Consider the following 17,506-nt stretch of genomic DNA (forward strand, 5'->3'; position numbering starts at 1 on the left):
ATTTCTTAGCACTGTGTATTAATAAAAGTACAGTAGCAACTAATATTAAAATGCCTACTTTAATGGAAAGGCCCAGGTTAGCAAACTATTCAAGTGTTACATATTTTTAGTAGAAAATAAGTGCAATTCTCCTCTGTCTTACTGAATAAAAACCTAGGGAAGTATTTCAAGGGAAAAGCCGGAGGCTCGAATGTTAAATCAGTTGTTTTGGTCACAAGTTAGTACAATGGAGAGTTAGGTTTGCTGTAGTTGCTTGTGTTTTGAACTCCCTGTCAGCTGGTGCATAGTTTCTGCTTTCCTCTCAAAATTCCTTCTATCCTTTTTTTCTTATTGTTGTTGTTTTATTTCGCCCCTCCCCTGTAACTTTCAGCATTAGTTAAAATATAGATTTTAATATTTAATGAAGTCAAGCTGTTGGACTCTAAAAGCGTATTATTTGTCTGCCCTCTTACTTTTAGCTGTTTAGTTTGGATATTATTTAGGTGACTTGAAATTCAGTAATAACAGTTCCCTGACAACTCAGTTTGATTTACTTGAGCTTTCAGACACTATTAAACTCATTTGTAGGCAGGGTGGCTGGAGAGAGTAGGTTATTAAAACTTATCCCACTTGTCCTTACCAGTACCATTTTGGAGCCCATCTGGGACAAAGAAAAAAGATTGATTTTATTTTTTCCCCCCCCCTCCAGTGTTGATCTAACTTTCAGTCATGAAATTTGTGATTTTGTGTAGATCTTTATTAAAAAGGCTGTCATAAAAAAGAGGGTTGGGAAGCTTTTGAAGCCTTTGTGCATCTGCAAGCACTGTTCAGGAACCTGAATTTTCAGGACCATGTGGTGTCTCCATAGGAGTTGCAGCTTTGCTGTTGGCTTCAATGGAGTCAAAATATTGCCCTGTAAGTCAGTGCCAGCATGGGTTTTCTTTCTCTTGTTTTTCTTGCTGCATGTGGGTTATCGTGTCATAAACAGCATCTTTGAGCTGTTCATTTTTTAAATCTCTTTCTGTTAAGATACTTACCAGCTAACTTTCCTTTACTGTTGATACTGACTGTATGAACCTTGCTTTTCTCCAGGCCCATCAGATTCAGGAGATGTTCCCTCAGGTCCCGTATCATTTAGTTCTACAGGATCTGCAGCTAACTCGTTCTGTAGAGATCACCACTGACAACATCCTAGAAGGGCGCATCCAGGTACCTTTCCCCACACAGGTGAGTCAGAAGATCATACACCTAACATGACTGACTGTCTTACTTTCCACAAAACTGAGCCTGTTAATAAGGAGTGAGGGGAAGGAGGTAAGTTAAAGCACTGGTGAATCTAGTGTAGCTTAATGGCAATGTTATTCTTCACATTTTACCTGTAGGAAGATGTTGCAGTTGGAAGCATCAAGCCAGATTTGGTGATCTAGTGTATGTTGTATCTCCATGTTGCAACATCTGACTCAACTGGAATGTCTCACTGTGGGGTGTAATTGAGGTGTACGCATCTGTTCCTTGCTGTGGCCCTTAGAAAAAGACCTTTTAATATATTGGGATGGGTCTCAGGTGTGCTTTAGCTAAGTCAAGGACTTTCCAGCTTCTCCTGCTGCCCTGCCAGTGAGGAGGCTGGTCCCCCGGCGCCCCTGCCAGTGAGGAGGCTGGCAAGGGGCACAAGAAGCTGGGAAGGGACACAGCCAGGACAGGTGAGCCCAAGGGATGTCCCATACTGTATGGCGTCATGCTCAGTGTGTAAACTAGGGGGAATCGGTGGGCATCGGTCTGTTGGTGGTGAGCAATAGTTTTTCATTTGCATCACTTGGGTTTTTTTGGTTTTATTTGGTTTTATTTCTCTCTCTTTTTGTTATTTTCCTTTTCATTACACTTTATTGTTATTTTATTTAATTTTATTTCAATTATTAAACTGTTCATATCTCAACCCACGAGTTTTCTTACTTTTACCCTTCCGATTCTCTCCGCCATCCCACCGGGGAGAAGTGAGCAAGTGGCTGTGTGGGGCTGAGCTGCCAGCTGGGGTTAAACCATGACAGTCCTTTTTGGCACCAAACGTGGGGCTCGAAGGGTTGAGATAACGACAGATCTGACCAAAGCATGTTAAAACAAATTTGTTATAAGCATTCATTATATTAGTTTAATAGTTGCTGGTCACAATGGTGATTTATTTGCTGTCAGCATTGTTGCACTGGTTCTGAGAGTTGCGTCCTGTAACCCCTTACTTCTTGTAGATGTTCCCTGTTGTGATGTTTATCGCCTCTGGGGCTGGATTAAGGTTATCATGTTGATGTATTGTGTAATGATCGCTTACGGTATGATAAAAGTTACTGGTCGTGAGATTAATCTCGTACTTGTACTCAACATTGCCGTCATCTCCATACTTCGGGAGCCATCTCTTGGAAACTATTAATAATTACACCTTGCACCTTTTCTCCTTGGAGAGCCAATCTGTGGGGGAGACAAGGGGTGACACTTTTCCCTGCTCCTTCGCCTTCCACTTCTCCTCCAGGCTACTCTGACCCCCACAACAGGCACTGCGGCTATTCCAACCCCCATGACAGACATTGCAGCTGAACCAGAGAACTGACCGCTGCCGGTTTCGGTTGCCTGTATACACAAGAAATAATACTGGATGTGAAAGCTCATCTGGTAAGGGCACAAGTTCTTCCCTTACTAAGGGAAGAAGTGGATGAGGCAGACTACTCCGAAGCAGGGCCATCACGAGAAGAGGAGGAGGAAGAGCCAGAACTCATAAACAACACGGTATCCACCCGATCACTTTCCGCGAGTGAGCTGCGAGATATGTGAAAAGATTTCTGCCGTCGTCCAGGCGAGTTTGTTGTCACCTGGCTGCTCCGATGCTGGGATAATGGGGCTAGTAGCCTGGTATTAGAGGGTAGGGAAGCCAAGCAGCTGGGATCCCTTTCTACGGAAGTGGACATTGACAAAGTGATTGGAAAAGGGGCACAAGCCCTCAGCCTCTGGAGGCGACTCCTGTCAGGCGTGAAGGAAAGGTATCCCTTCAAGGAAGATGTTGTATGTCACCCAGGCAAGTGGGCCACCATGGAGAAAGGTATCCAGAACCTGAGGGAATTAACTGTGCTGGAGATGATTTATGATGACCTGGACAACGAGCAGTTATCCAGAGATCCAGATGAAGTCCAGTGCACAGAACCCATGTGGTGGAAGTTTGTATGGAGGGCGCCGTTGTCATATGCCAAGTCATTGGCAGTAATGACATAGAGGGACAAACAGTGGATGAATTGGCTGACCAGCTCTGGCAATATGAAGAAAGTCTCTCTTCTTATCTTGTGTCAGCTATGGAGAAACTGGTTGAGCAACTCAAAGAAGATCGATCCTACTCCCCATCTGAACAGACCAGTATTTCAGCCATTAGGAGTAAGCGTTCCTGTGCTCAAGAGACAGGATACAGAAGATACACACCACAGGGTACCCTGTGGTTTTACCTGCGTGAGCACGGAGAGGACATGAGGAAGGGGGATGGAAAATCTACCTCATCCCTAGAGGCACAGATACGTGAGTTGCAAGGAAAAACAGTCACAAAAGGAGGTTCTTCCAGGAAAGCTGCTACTCCAGTCTGCAGTGGGCAATTCCTCAGATGGAGTAGAAGGGCTGATCTTAATTCCGATCTTGATGAAAGGACTTCTGATGCATATTTACAAGAAGTGAGTAGTGAATACTATGACCAGTACTAGAGGGACCCTGTCTGCAGCCAGGTGGAGGAGAGGTACAACCGGGTTTACTGGACTGTGTGGATCCGATGGCCTGGAGTGTCAGACCCACAGGAGTATAAGGCTCTGGTGGATACTGGTGCATCTAACGCCAATCAGCTAGAGAGGGGCAGAACCCATTTGTCTTTCTGGGGTGTCAGGGGGATCCCAACAGCCAACGGTATTGGAGGCTGCAGTGAGCCTGACTGGGAATGAGTGGCAAAACCCCCCCATGGTGACTGGCCCAGAGGCTCCGTGCCCTCCTTAGCATGGACTATCTCAGGAGAGGTTATTTCAGGGACCCAAGAGGGTACTGGGGGGCTTTTGGTATAGCTGCCTTGGAGATGGAGGAAATTAAGCAGCTGTCTACCTTGCCGGGTCTCTCGGAGGACCCTTCAGTTGGGGGGTTGCTGAGGGCTGAGGAACAACAGGTGCCAATCGCTACCACAGCGGTGCACCGGCGCCACTACCACGCCAACCGAGACTCCCTGATCCCCATCCGTACGGTGCTTCGTAGAGTGGAGAGCCAAGGGGTGATCAGCAGGACTCGCTCACACTTTAACCGTCCGACATGGCCGGTGCAAAAGTCTAATGGAGAGTGGAGACTAACGTTAGGCTGTTGTGGCCTGAATGAAGTCATGCCGCTGCTGTGTGCTGCCGTACCGGACGTGCTAGAAATTCGGTATGAACTGGAGTCAAAGGTAGCCAAGCAGTATGCCCCAACTGATGTCACTAATATGTTTTTCTCAATCCCTTTGGCAGCAAAGTGCCGGCCACAGTTCGCTTTCATATGGAGGGGTGTCCAGTACACCTGGAATCGACTGCCCCAGGGGTGGAAACACAGCCCCGCCATTTGCCATGGACTGATCCAGACTGCCCTGGAGAAGGGTGGAGCTCCGGATCACCTGCAATATGTTGATGACATCGTTGTATGGGGCAACATTGCAGAAGTTTTTGAGAAACGGAAGAAAATAGTCCGAATCCTTCTGAAAGCTGGTTTTGCCATAAAACAAAGTAAGGTCAGGGGACCTACACAGGAAATCCAGTTTTTAGGAATAAAATGGCAAGATGAATGGAATCAGATCCCAATGGATGTAAGCAACAAAATAACAGCCATGTCTCCACCAACTAATAAAAAGGAAACACAAGCATTCTTAGCCGTTGTGGGTTTTTGGAGGATGCATATTCCAAATTACAGTCTGATTGTAAGCCCTCTCTATCAAGTGACCAGGAAGAAGAACAATTTCAAATGGGGCCATGAACAACGACAAGCTTTTGAACAAATTAAACAGGAGGTTGTTCATGCAGTAGCCATTGGGCCAGTCCAGGCAGGGCAAGACGTAAAAAATGTCCCGTACACCTCAGCCGGGGAGAATGGCCCTACCTGGAGCCTCTGGCAGAAAGCACCCGGGGAGACTCGAGGTTGACTCCTCAGATTTTGGAGCTGGGGATACGGAACATCTGAAGCTCACTATACTCCCACTGAAAAGGGGCTATTAACAGCGTATGAAGGACTTCGAGCTGCTTCGGAAGTGGTCGGTAGTGAAACACAGCCTCTCCTGGCACCCCGACTGCTGGGCTGGATGTTCAGAGCGGATCTCCTCTACACATCATGCGGCTGATGCTACGTGGAATAAGTGAGTTGCAGTGGATCACACAACAGGCTCAAATAGAAAACCGCAGTCATCAGGAATCTTGGAAGTCATCATGGACTGGCCAGAAGGCAAAGATTTCGGAATGTCACCAGAGGAGGAGGTGATGTGTACTGAAAAGGCCCCACTGTATAATAAATTGCCAGAAAATGCGAAGCGATATGCCCTGTTCGCTGATGGGTCCTCTTGTATTGTGGGAAAGCATCGGAGGTGGAAGGCAGCTGTGTGGAGTCTGTATCGCAAGTTGTACAAACTGCTGAAGGAGAAGGTCAATCGAGTCGGTTTACCAAGGTGAAAGCCACCCGGCTGGCTATAGGTATTGCTGAACAAGAAAAATAGCCAATACTTTGTCTCTATATGGACCCATGGGTGGTGGCAAATGCCCTGGGGGGGTGGTTGCAGCAATGGGCTGCTGCACTGTGGCAAGATATTGCTGCCTGGGTAAAGAACCTGGTTGTAAAAGTACGTCGTGTAAATGCTCATGTACCCAAGGGTCAGGCCGCTGGAGAACATCAAAACAACCGGAAGGTAGATCAGGCTGCTAAGATTGAAGTGGCTCAGGTGAATCTGGGTTGGCAACATAAGGGTGAATTATTTCTAGCTCGGTGGGCCCATGACACCTCAGGCCATCAAGGAAGAGATACAACGTATGGATGAAACTGTGATTGAAGGGTGGACTTTATCATGGACACTATCATACAGGTTATCCATGAATGTGAAACACGCGCTGCAATCAATCTGTGGTCTGGAGGAGGATGGCTGAAATATAAATATGGGGAGGCCTGGCAGATTGCCTACATCGCGCTGCCACAAACCCGCCAGGGCAAGAGCCATGTCCTCACAGTGGTGGGAGCAGCCACCGGATGGCTGGAAACATAGCCCCTGCCCCATACCACCACCCGCAACACCATCCTGGGCATTGAAAAACAAGTCGTATGGCAACGGGGCACTCCAGAAAGAATCGAGTCCGACAACGGGACTCATTTCTGAAACAACCTCATAGATGCTTGTGCCAAAGAGCATGACATTGAGTGCATATCGTATCTATCACGGCATAGCACATCCCGTGTCATGCACCAGCCTCTGGGAACGTGGAGCGATACAACGGACCGTTAAAGACCACACTAAGAGAAATGGGTGCTGGGACATTTAAACGTTGGGATACGCGTTTAGCAAAGGCCACTTGGTTGGTCAGCTCTAGGGGATCTGCCAACTGAGCTGGCCCTGCCCCATCAAAACTTTTATGTACTGTAGAAGGGGATAAAGCCCCTGTAGTGCACGTAACAAAAAATAGGCAGGGGAAGATAGTCTGGGTTATTCCTGCCTCGGGCAAAGGCAAACCCATCCGTGGGATTGCTTTTGCTCTAGGACCTGGGTGCACTTGGTGGATAGTGCGGAAGGATAGGGAAATCCGATGTGTGCCTCAAGGGGATTTGATTTGGGGTGAGAATAGCCGATGATTTGAATTGTATGATGTCAATAGCTGTATAATACTGTATGCCATCACTACTGTGGTTGCTATATGCCGTATCAGTGGTCTTACAGTAAGAATCACTCAGACTAATGAAAAACGAATTTTGATGGAACCAGAACTGGCTTCAGCATGCAGCAATCCAACACCGCGCACCACCTCTCCTGCCCTGAAGGACTGTTATGACAGAGGGAGCCCAAAGGCACGGCCTAAATGAACTCCACGGGTGTTTTAGAGGGATGGCCCATAGACTATGGGAATGATATCTGTGGGTATATATCAAAAGACAGGAAAGGTGGTGGTGATTAATTGGGATGTGTTGGAAAGCGTGGGACCTGGGCATGACGTAGATGGTATGGAATAAGGGGTGGATATTGTCCTGGTTTCGACTGGGATAGAGTTAATTATCTTTCTAGTAGCTGGTACAGTGCTGTGTTTTGGATTTAGGATGAGAAAAATGTTGATAACTCAGGGATGTTTTAGTTGGTGCTGAGCAGGGCTTATGCTAAGTCAAGGACTTTCCAGCTTCTCCTGCTGCCCTGCCAGTGAGGAGGCTGGCAAGGGGCACAAGAAGCTGGGAAGGGACACAGCCAGGACAGGTGAGCCCAAAGGATGTCCCATACCGTATGGCGTCATGCTCGGTGTGTAAACTGGGGGGAAAGCTGGCAGGGGGGCCGCTGCTCGGGGACTGGCTGAGCATTGGTCTGTTGGTGGTGAGCAGTTGTTTTTCATTTGCATCACTTGGGGTTTTTTTGGGTTTATTTCTCTCTCTTTTTGTTATTTTATTAAATTTTATTTCAATTATTAAGCTGTTCATATCTCAACCCACAAGTTTTCTTACTTTTACCCTTCCGATTCTCTCCACCGTCCCACCGCGGGGGGGGTAGTGAGTGAGCAGCTCTGTGGGGCTGAGCTGCCGGCTGGGGTTAACCCATGACCACGAGATGTTTTCTTTATGAAGGGAAGTTGGAGTCTATCACCCATGCCCTATAGCTTGTCCCTGATTGATGGGATTGGATTGCAGCATGCATGAAGTGCTTGCCTATACGGTCTCAAACTCATTCTATAGTGCCAAATTCTAGTAAAAAATCTTGGGATTTGCTTTTTCTTTGTCTAGCTCTCTGTAAATGCAGTGTATTCAGTCATGTACCAAAAATATATTGAAAATGTCTTAGCTAGACTAGAGACAAATATTTGCTCAGTTAAAGCAGCTCTTCTTGGTCGCTCTTGTGCAGAGCCTTTAGAACATTTCCAGTTGATTTCTCTGCTGACAGATAACTGAATTGTACCACTTAAGAAGGTTTTCTGCAAAGAAAGTAGTCGGCAAAATGATGCCTCGTTCTTAATTAGTGATAGCAGATTTCAGTAAAGCAGTCTGGGGCCAAGGTTTCTGTTAATAAGAATACTGAATCCCGGTTCTGTGCACATCAGATAGTACTGTTATCTGTGGTCTGCGTGTGGGGAAGCAGAGAGAATTCTCTTTCAACACAGTGCATGCTGTTTATTGCTAACTTATCTGTTTCTGAATTGAACGTAACGCATGACGTAGCAGGGGGCAGAGTCTGAATGTGTTCAAAGAACTCGGTTTTGTTTTGCCATTTCGCACAGTGTGTTAAACCCATGATGTTTGCATTTCAGCGTGCAGATAGCATTAGACCTGCATTGAACAGTTCTGTGGAACGGCACAGTACTGATCAGGAGGATACCGAAACTGTCACCCAGGTAATTTGGCATAAAAATGGGCAAAAAAGCACAATTAGAAGGTGCCTGGACAGGTGAGTGCATTTGGTTCTGTACCAGGTCAGGTTGGTGGCAGCCCTTCCTTACATTTTACGCCAGAACTAACACCGTCAGGCCACTGAAGTAAGACTTCAGCATGGTGCTCCCGTAAAGAACCACCTGTGTGCTTTTCTTTTTCCTCCTTGAAGGAAGATGCTCTGAAGTGATACAAAGAACAGAAAAAGATCATGCCCTTGTTCCTGTCTGGTCAGGCCCATGCCCGTCTGTGGAACATGAAGAGCAGGATGCTTTGCTCTTCCCCTTTCCCCTTCCCATTCTGTACATCTCCAGACACTTCCCTTAAAATAAGCAGTGTTTCTCTTCTGGGTATAAGAATTCTTTGATGTTCTGGTGGAAGCACTTGGAGACACACGGAGCTTTGGTGTGAATAAAGTGGGATACAAAGAGGACCAAGAGACAGCAGTCCTTTTACATATAAAGCGCAATAATGGGTTTTGCTGTTCTTCACTAAGGGCTTTGTTACGCAGCGTGTGCTAGCTAAAATGTGTCAGGAAGAAAAAGAATGAGCCTGTGAGTACAGTAAGGTCTCATTCCGCTTTTGTTTTCCCTGACTGTAGTAGCAAAATCATGAGGGTTTCTGTTTTATAAACCTGCCTTTCCCCTGGCCTAGAAAGAGACTGAATTTGTGAGGCGGGTGAGACTCTGGCTCTGCAGCCTTTAATAACCTGAATAGCCAGCCTGTTGCTCACCTGAAACCGAACCGTGGCAGTTCCCTCCCTAGCAGGTTGCAAGACAGAAAAACCACTTTGGTTTGGTTTGATACTGGAGTTGAGGCTGAAGAAGAGGTGGTGGGGATTGGTACACGTGTCTGATAAGAGCCTGGGGTAGGAGATGCAGGAATGAAAATCTTGGTCTGGGTCTAGCACCTCTTCAGTAACTTTTTGGGTTAACTTGAAGGTTAACCATCTCTCTGCAGATGGTATCTAACTAGTTTTCCTTAGCTCGATCCTGCCTTCAAATCCCACTTTGAATGATTGTGTTGCTGTTCACCTTCCTTCCTTCCTACCCAGCACGACCTGAGTCTCTGTCCTTCTTTCCACGGAACTTGTAAAACCCGAGAGTGGTGTTCGTACATCGTGTCATTGCGCACGTGCTCTCTAATACTGACATCTTCTTGCTTCGTGCTTGCTCATGTGATGTGTTTTAGTTGGAGTGAACGGCGGTTTGGATGGAGAATGTCTTTTTTTGTTGTCGTTTTGTAGAACAGCAAGGTGATAACCTGGAGATACGTGGACAGTTGCACGTTTCCCGCAGCTGCGTGGCGGTTTGGATGGAGAATGTCTTTTTTGTGGTTGTTTTGTAGAACAGCAAGGTGATAGCCTGGAGATATGTGGACAGTTGCACGTTTCCCGCAGCTGCGTGGGGCTGCTGGTGGCTGTGTGTGTGGGAGGAACTGGTGGCCTCTGCGCAGGTTTTCCTGGCTGGGTATTTACTCTGCCAAATGGGATTCGTGGGTACAGGCTGAAGTGGGAGACTGAGACTGCCATGCATGGAGAGAAACTTGCTGCTGGGTAGTGTCGTGGAAGCTCCGGTTGCTGCTGTCCTCCTCCTGCCTCGTAAATGCTTTGTGCATTTAGTGTTAACTTAGGCTGGCATCAAACGAGCTGATCACCCTTGTTACATAGCCACAGAGATCTACCTAGGAGTCAAGCTTGCTTTCCTCCCTGCTACTGATAGTATTTCTGTCGTGGAGAGAAGACTTGGGAGCCTAGGGGCATCCTTCCTCTACGAAACTCCTGTCACTTGTGTGTCTCTCTGATTTTGATCTCAGTTTTTAACCGAGTACCTGGCGTGTTGTAGATGTTCTCTTTCTTCTTGCCAGAAGAATACGTTGCTGTACTCAGTCAAACTCTTGTCTGTGTGGAAAGGTCTGGCAGCAAACGAGCTACTTCAGGAGATTGTGCTTGATTTTTAAGAAGCTTTTTAAATGCAAGGGGGAAGAGTCATAAGAAGCCATCATCATCTCCTCTGGGTGAGACTTGAATTTCCAAATAGTGGACAGATGTAACTTCACACCTTATGACATAGTCCCTGAGAGACACCCTGGCAACTCTAGTTGCTTTGTGCTGCAGCCTTAGAGTAAATTTTACAAGCTTTCCATCTCTTTTCTTCTTTTTTAAAGTCAACACACCTGGTGGGAATCTTTGCAGATCTCCAACAGCAAGTGGCAGACCCATTGGAGTTCTGCTTGTTGGAACTAAAACTTCTTAGGGGAGCTAACGTGCTCAAATGAAAGGACCCTTCTTCATGAGTAACGTGGGTTTTCCTCTGTGCCATACGTTGTATTATGACTTCATTCTATCTAGAATTCAAACGTCTTAAGATATAGTGCCTGATTTCCACACCCCACACCCCCCCCCCAATGTAACTTATGGTTTTGGGGTGTCAGTTCTGACGTAACGTAAGGGTAGTTGAGAGACATCTCCAGGCACCATCATGGTATAAATCACGTTAAAGGGTTGTGAGATAACGCTGTAAATATTGACAGCTTCTCGCGGTCCTGGCCTGTACCCTCGGCAATTGCTGAGCACATACTTCTCTCCAGTTGTGCACTGAAACGCTAACGCTTCCAGCGTTGTGGAATGTAATGCTCCACGCGCTCGCGCTCCATCCCGGTCGTGTTTGCCCTCCCTCCCCTCTTTTCTGACTCTGCCGTTACTCCCTAAAAGAACAGATCCCAGGGCAGCTATAGCTGCTTTCTGCAAGCTGGTATTTTCATGTGCTAAGATGTATTTAAAAATTACTATTTTTTTTTGGTGTATTTGTTTATCTGTTTCTATAATCATGGTGGAGATTGGGTAGAACTGCTCAGACCGAACTAGTAGGCTAGTAGAAAGCTGAGACTTGCCTGGTGCAGCTGTTGCCCACTGCCTCCCTGGAGAATCCAGTTTATTGTCATCGCTTAAGTACGTGGTGACTCTTTTCAGAGACACTTCTGAGGCATCTCATGGCTTTCACGAAACAAATTCTTTTTCTCTTGGAGCCTGAAGGAGGAGTAGTTTCTGTAGCGTACAGGGTTCTGCATCTGAGATCTGCTGTTGTACTGAGGCTTGTCGTAACCTTCGCTGCAAGTAGTTTTGATGGTTTTGTCTCTAGCACCTCCTCAGTCACCACTCTTGTGCTCAGATAGAGGAAGGGGCTCTGGGTATTGATTTTTTGCATCTTTGTAACATTACAGAAAAAAACCCCAAACCTTGGGTGAGCTAGCTTGCATCTTCTGATACACACAAAAAAAAAAAGTGATGTTGTCTGAACACCAACCATGGTGAGTTCCCTCCTCACTGCTTTACCCAGCAGAGCTTCCCTTTTCCGTGAAGCAGCGGTTGAGTTGCTCCATACCTGTTCTCTGGTTCTGCCGAGGTCATCTTGGCCCTGAGCCCAATCCATGGGATTGTTCTGCAGAGCTCTCGCTTCCTCCTCTCAGATGTGATGTTGCGTTGGGGCAGTCCGACAGTACCCCAGCACATCATCCCAACACATCAGCGCGTGCGGTATGAGGAGCCCTTCGGTAAACTCCAGCGTGCTGGGGGTTTTGCTGAAGTGGGCTGAAGACGTTCTTCTGCTTGAGGTTGCAGTCTTCGTACTGCTCTGGCGTGGGCCCTGGCGTTCCTGCTTGGTTTACCTGGTTGATGGGAAGCGACGTTTTGTCTTGGTTTTTGCTCTCTGAAGCCGTTGTGTCGGGGAGATGGCGTCACCAGTATGTCTCTAGGGCTTTGGAATGACTCAACTCATTTTGCACGTCGGTTGCTGAAACCTGTGCGTTGCACACTGTGGTGCTGCGGAGTCCGGGCTGTTGGGACTTGAGCAGCAGTGCCCACCGAACCGGCTGTCGAGGCTCCTGTGGCGGGCATACCAAAGGCCCAAAACTAGGCAGTAGGAGCTGACTTGACTCATACCGCTCTGATGCGTCCTACTTGTTTGAGTAGTCCTCCGGGATACCAAATGATGGCTAAACCCGTAAGCCCTTCATTGAGGCGATTTGTTTCTTGACGCTGCCACGCTTAGTAACATCTTGCTTTTCCATCGCGGAACCGATCTGATCGTATCTGACAGGATGTGATCAGGATACGCTGTTTCACCTATGCTAGTTCACCGGCGTCATCATTCATCAGCTCAATTTTCACGTTAGTGTTGTCGGCCAGCTGCCAGGGGTGACGAGGTGCTGTGTGTGGGGCTGCCAGCTTCTTTTATTGACACGCCGTGCTTGGGACGGTTGCCAGCCTTGCTCCGGCAGCCCGGATACACAATAATTTGGGTGCTGCAGAACCTGGTGAACCGAAGCCTCATAAATTCCCTTCTCAAGCACACACCCTCTTGCAAATACATTTGCTTTTCTTTCCGTAGTATATGGATTTCTGCTTTTTCAACTCTTTACTGTTGCTTTGCTTGTCAAGTCAGCTGCAGAATCTATTTCAAATGCCCCGTTTTCAGAGGGCATTAATTATGAGTAATTAATGTTTGTCTTTTGAGATTACTTTCACATGTGGCAAGAAAGATACAGCATTATAGAATACAGGCTCTTTGAATGTGTTTTGAAATAGCTTTGTTCTGTATTTTGGCTGGGGTTTTCAAAGGAGCCCAAGGGAATTGGGTGCAGCAGGTGAGAGTCTGGTTTCTTCCAGTGCCTCAGAAAATGACAGTTCTTTGTAGCTTGTTGATTTGATGCAAAGAAGCCCCGTTAGCATATTTTGCAAAGACTTAGGACTCTTTTTCCCTTTCTTTTAGACTGAGAGAGTGCCACTTGAACTCAACTCAAGACTGGAAGAAATGGTGGAATTCAGTGAAATGGAAGCAGAGCCTAGTGAAGCAGAAGATTTTGAGGCCAGGGGAAGTCGCTTTTCAAAGTCAGCTGATGAAAGGCAGCGTATGTTGGTTCAGCGGAAGGAGGACTTGTTGCAGCAAGCTCGAAAGTATGTTCCTTCCTAGAACTCCAGCCTGGCTGCTCGGTTATGGTTCCGCAGAATGGGTTTCAAATGGATTGTGACCACTGAGAGCCTGGGTTGGTGCAAAAAGTAGTAAGAGGAATGAATACATCTGCTACAGCAGGCTCAGGATGCTGTTTAAGACAACTGTCACTGATAAACCCAACTCTGCGTCGGGTGTCCCAACATGTCCACAGCTTCCTAAGCGGTTGATCCAAAGCTTCTTGAAATCAGAGGGGGATTCCTCCAGCTTCAGTAGGCTTTAGTCTGCACCCATGATAAGCGAGAGCGCGTTACCGATGCCGAGTCCTCCTGGCGTAGGTGTCAGCCCTGGCTGCCTGCGCTGTTCCAGCTGTGAAATTACTGTCAGGCACCACTCTGCCCAAATACAGGGCAAATCTCTTGAGCACAAAGCAGTGCAGAGTTGAGAGGTGACGGCTTCCTAAAGCACGCCAGAGGAGCTTGCGCCCAGCAAGCCAACGCTGCTGAAGAGAGAGCGACCACCTTGAACTGTTTCTTTTAGCCCAGCTACTAATAGGTGTTACAGGTTGAATTTAACCTTTTTTACGTGCGTTCCAGCCATGTTGGTGAACTTTACCAGCATCCAGTGGCTGATTAAAAAGAGAAGGGAAAGCACTTTAGTGGTGCAGAGAAAACTTTTAGGCATTTGTAACAAGCGTTGTCCCTTCCTTTGTATGGCAGGGAGACTACTGAAAGGGTCTACAAAACTGATATTGAGTTACGTGTCCTTTGCTGTTATCAGGTTACTTTTCCACACTGAAATGCCTTCACATAAATAACTGGGGGTATGACACCTCTTACGAGCTTGTCTATAAATAGGCTTGCTCCTAGAATAATTTTTCCTTGATGTTGGGAAAAATGTCATTCAGGGAGACAAAGTATTTTTGACTTTCTGGTTTACTGGTTCCCTTTCTGCATGGAAGAGCTGTGGAATTGCAAACTGCTACTTTTTCTCACTAAGTGTAGAAATTCAGTGGGATGTTAACTCTGGCAGCTGCTTCCTTCTCTTTGCCTTTCTTTACACTTTGCAGCCCCAGTGCCCCTTCTGTCAAAGGCTTGTTCCTTGTCACCAGGGAAGACCGACACTGCCGGTGTCTTCCAGGGGGTGGAATAACGGGAACAGAGAGGTTCGGTGACTCACCTGCAGCCTCAGTGAATTGCTCCCAGTTAAGAGTAGAGCCCCCGCCTTTAGAACTGGCTCCCTCCCACGGGTACAAGGATCTTGCACAAGCGCTAAGTGCTTCTGCCAGCTCTGCGAAGTCTGTCGTAGGTTATATGGGCTTTTTTTTTGAGTACGTAGCTTGCGTGTGCTTTTATCAAGGTATTTTCCTGCTTTCAGTGTGCCTTGCACCCTCCCTTACTTTGTGGATGTACCACTAAGTGTTTTCAAGAGCCAGAACGAGATGGGCTCCGCTCACCCGTCTTTTCCATTTTCCTCTTGCAGGCGTTATTTAAACAAGACCTCCGATGAGGAGTTGACCACAGAGAAGCCCTCTCCTCCGCCTGAGGGAGCGTCCGCCGATCCCGTCACCCTGCGTCGCAGGACGCTCGCTGCCGCCGCCGAACGGAGACTTCAGATGCAGCAAAACTCTTAGCGCTCGTTGCCCCTTCTTCCTCCTCCTCGTGAGCAATGTCGAATAAATAAATTAAATACAGAAACCCCCCCTGCGCTTTCTATACCAGCAGGAAAGTGTCTCTTCAGAGTTCAGCTAGCTGTGCTGCCGAGTGAGCTGGCTGCCTCTCTGCTGTATAAAGCATGTGGTCTAATAATGTTTGGACAGCTGACAAATTAACCTTTTTTTTGTACTATTTTCTATGTGACGTTGATCCCCTCCACAAACAAAAGGCAAATTTCTAAACCACGGGCATGATTTCTGCACCTAGCGTGAGGGTATTAGGCTGACCGCACCACGGAGGCGGGGGAAAGCGCGTTCCGACTTAGCAGCTGTGGGTGCAGGTCGCGGAGGGCACTGGCATGTTCAGCTCGAGATCAGGGAGAGAGACTCCAAGAGGGAAGAAAGCTTCGAAACTGGCAGCGAAGGGCGTTACGTAGGCCGGCTTGAAGGGCTAGAGTAGCATCGCTGGGATGGCGATTCTTGGACTGGGTGGAAGTTGTCTAGCTACATAACGCAGAAAAAAAAAGCCTGAATTCATGCATTGTGCAGCGAAGCACCGATTCACATTGATGACAGCATAACATAATTTGTTACTGTTGCCGGGCTTTTCCACACCAGCAGACGTCTGGTTCCGTTCACTCCCCAGGGCTGCACCATTTTCCTTTGCCTTTTATGGCCAGAAAGAAGTGAGAGACTGAGGGGAATCAAGTGAAGAAGAGAGGGCGGACGGCGAGGTTCCAGCCCCTGGTACTGTAAGCCAAGGGAATACGACAGAAAAACCTGCCTGTTCCGGACTCCAGAGCGACACGGATGGGACTTCATGGAGATAGCTCCGGTATCTTGCTTTCTATTTCATTTTTAACCCCACGACTTCACCGTGAGTTTATTCAGAAAGACCGGCGGAACTGGGGCAGCGGGACCTTAGGCTGGCTGCAGCCCGACCTGCTACCCTCCGATTTTTCTTAAGAACTTTTGACGCGAGATGCAATTGGAGCCGCCGCCGCTCGCTTGCATAGTTGAATTTTACATGGCAGTGACCTAATTTTTTCAACCTCTGAAGAGTGAGTTTGAGTATTGCTGTCCTTTAGAAGGAGCCCAGTATTATCTAGAATTGTTGGTAACTTTTTTTTACTGTTGGTTTTTAGGACATTTGAAAGTGAATTTAATGAGAGGAGTTGCATTGATGTTTAGGTGAAAATAATTTATTTCAATAAAACTCTTTGGGAAGCCTTACCTTGCAATGCTATTAGTAAACTTCAGAGACTTTTTTAGAGATCTTTGGTTTTGCTCAGAGCACAGCTGTTTTGTTTTTATTGTTTAAAAAAAAACAAACAAAAAATAAAATCTTGGTCAGTGTTGAAAATTGTTTAGAAATTTCTGTAGCGTGACTTCTTGTGTGACTGGTGTGCGTTCGGTTTGGAAATGTGGCACCTGCCCTTTGGTCCCCTTCGGTTCCCCCTTTCTGTCGCGATGAAAGGGAGCTGAGCCACCCAACGCCGGCTTTAGGAAGGTTTTCCTAAGCCTCGGCTCGCAGAGCGGTGATCGCTACTGGAGTTCACTTGTGCTGTGATCGTGGAAGTGGAAGAGAAATAGCGTCTCGAGGGACTGTAAAAATAAAGTCGGGTTTTGAACTGTCTGGCAGCTTATTGAAGGGGTGAGAGCTCCTGAATGTGTGAACAGTGCGGGGTTTGGGTCTTTATACAAGCAGCAGAGTTGCCGTACCTCTGGGCGTGCAGATGGGAGAGGAAAAAACAGCCCAGAAATCCTTCGGGGAGGAGATTTCCAAGTTTCCTTGAGTTCCTCCTTGCTGCATTTCTGCAAGATTTTGTACGTGATGATGTATTTTGTACGTGATGGTGCAAAATGACCCCAGCTTCATCTCAGCAGAGGGGGATGCCTGCAGCCAGGACAGGTTTTGACCTGGCTTTGGGCTTGACCTGGCTTTGGGCTTGCACGATCTCCACCAGCTCGGCACGTCCTCTCCCAGCCTGCCCACCTTTCCCGGGGAGGGAGCGCTGGGCCCTGAAGAGGTTTCCTTCCCCCTCCTGAAGCACCGAAGGTGAGGAGCCCCTGGTTCCCCAGAGGTTAGCTGGCCGGCAGCGGGGCACAAACCACCTCCCTCCACTTCTGGTGGTCTGTGGCATCTTGGCCACCCCAAATTTCACCGCTGCAAAAAAGGTACCGGTAAAGCCGCTCTTCTGGGCTGCCAGCCCCCTCTCTGCACGCGGAGGGACGCTGCTGTGGAATCCGGGCCTTGGCCCAGCAGCAGATCCGTGGGGCAGGAGAAGGCGCTGTGAGCCGGGCC

General features: G+C 47.6%; 1 protein-coding gene across 1 annotated transcript in view; it reads left to right on the forward strand.

The window, feature by feature from the left end:
* The window catches only part of AMFR (autocrine motility factor receptor, E3 ubiquitin protein ligase), a 33,061-nt gene extending 17,821 nt beyond the window's left edge, over positions 1–15,240 (forward strand). The window contains exons 10-13 of the mRNA XM_009702088.1: positions 1,072–1,206; positions 8,481–8,564; positions 13,368–13,552; positions 15,030–15,240. Coding sequence (XP_009700390.1) covers positions 1,072–1,206; positions 8,481–8,564; positions 13,368–13,552; positions 15,030–15,180 — 555 coding nt within the window. The 3' untranslated portion in view covers positions 15,181–15,240. The remainder of the gene's footprint in view (positions 1–1,071; positions 1,207–8,480; positions 8,565–13,367; positions 13,553–15,029) is intronic.
* Positions 15,241–17,506: the final 2,266 nt, after the last annotated feature.

Source organism: Cariama cristata, unplaced genomic scaffold, assembly GCF_000690535.1.
Source record: "Cariama cristata isolate BGI_N322 unplaced genomic scaffold, ASM69053v1 scaffold16896, whole genome shotgun sequence".
Lineage (NCBI taxonomy): Eukaryota > Metazoa > Chordata > Aves > Cariamiformes > Cariamidae > Cariama > Cariama cristata.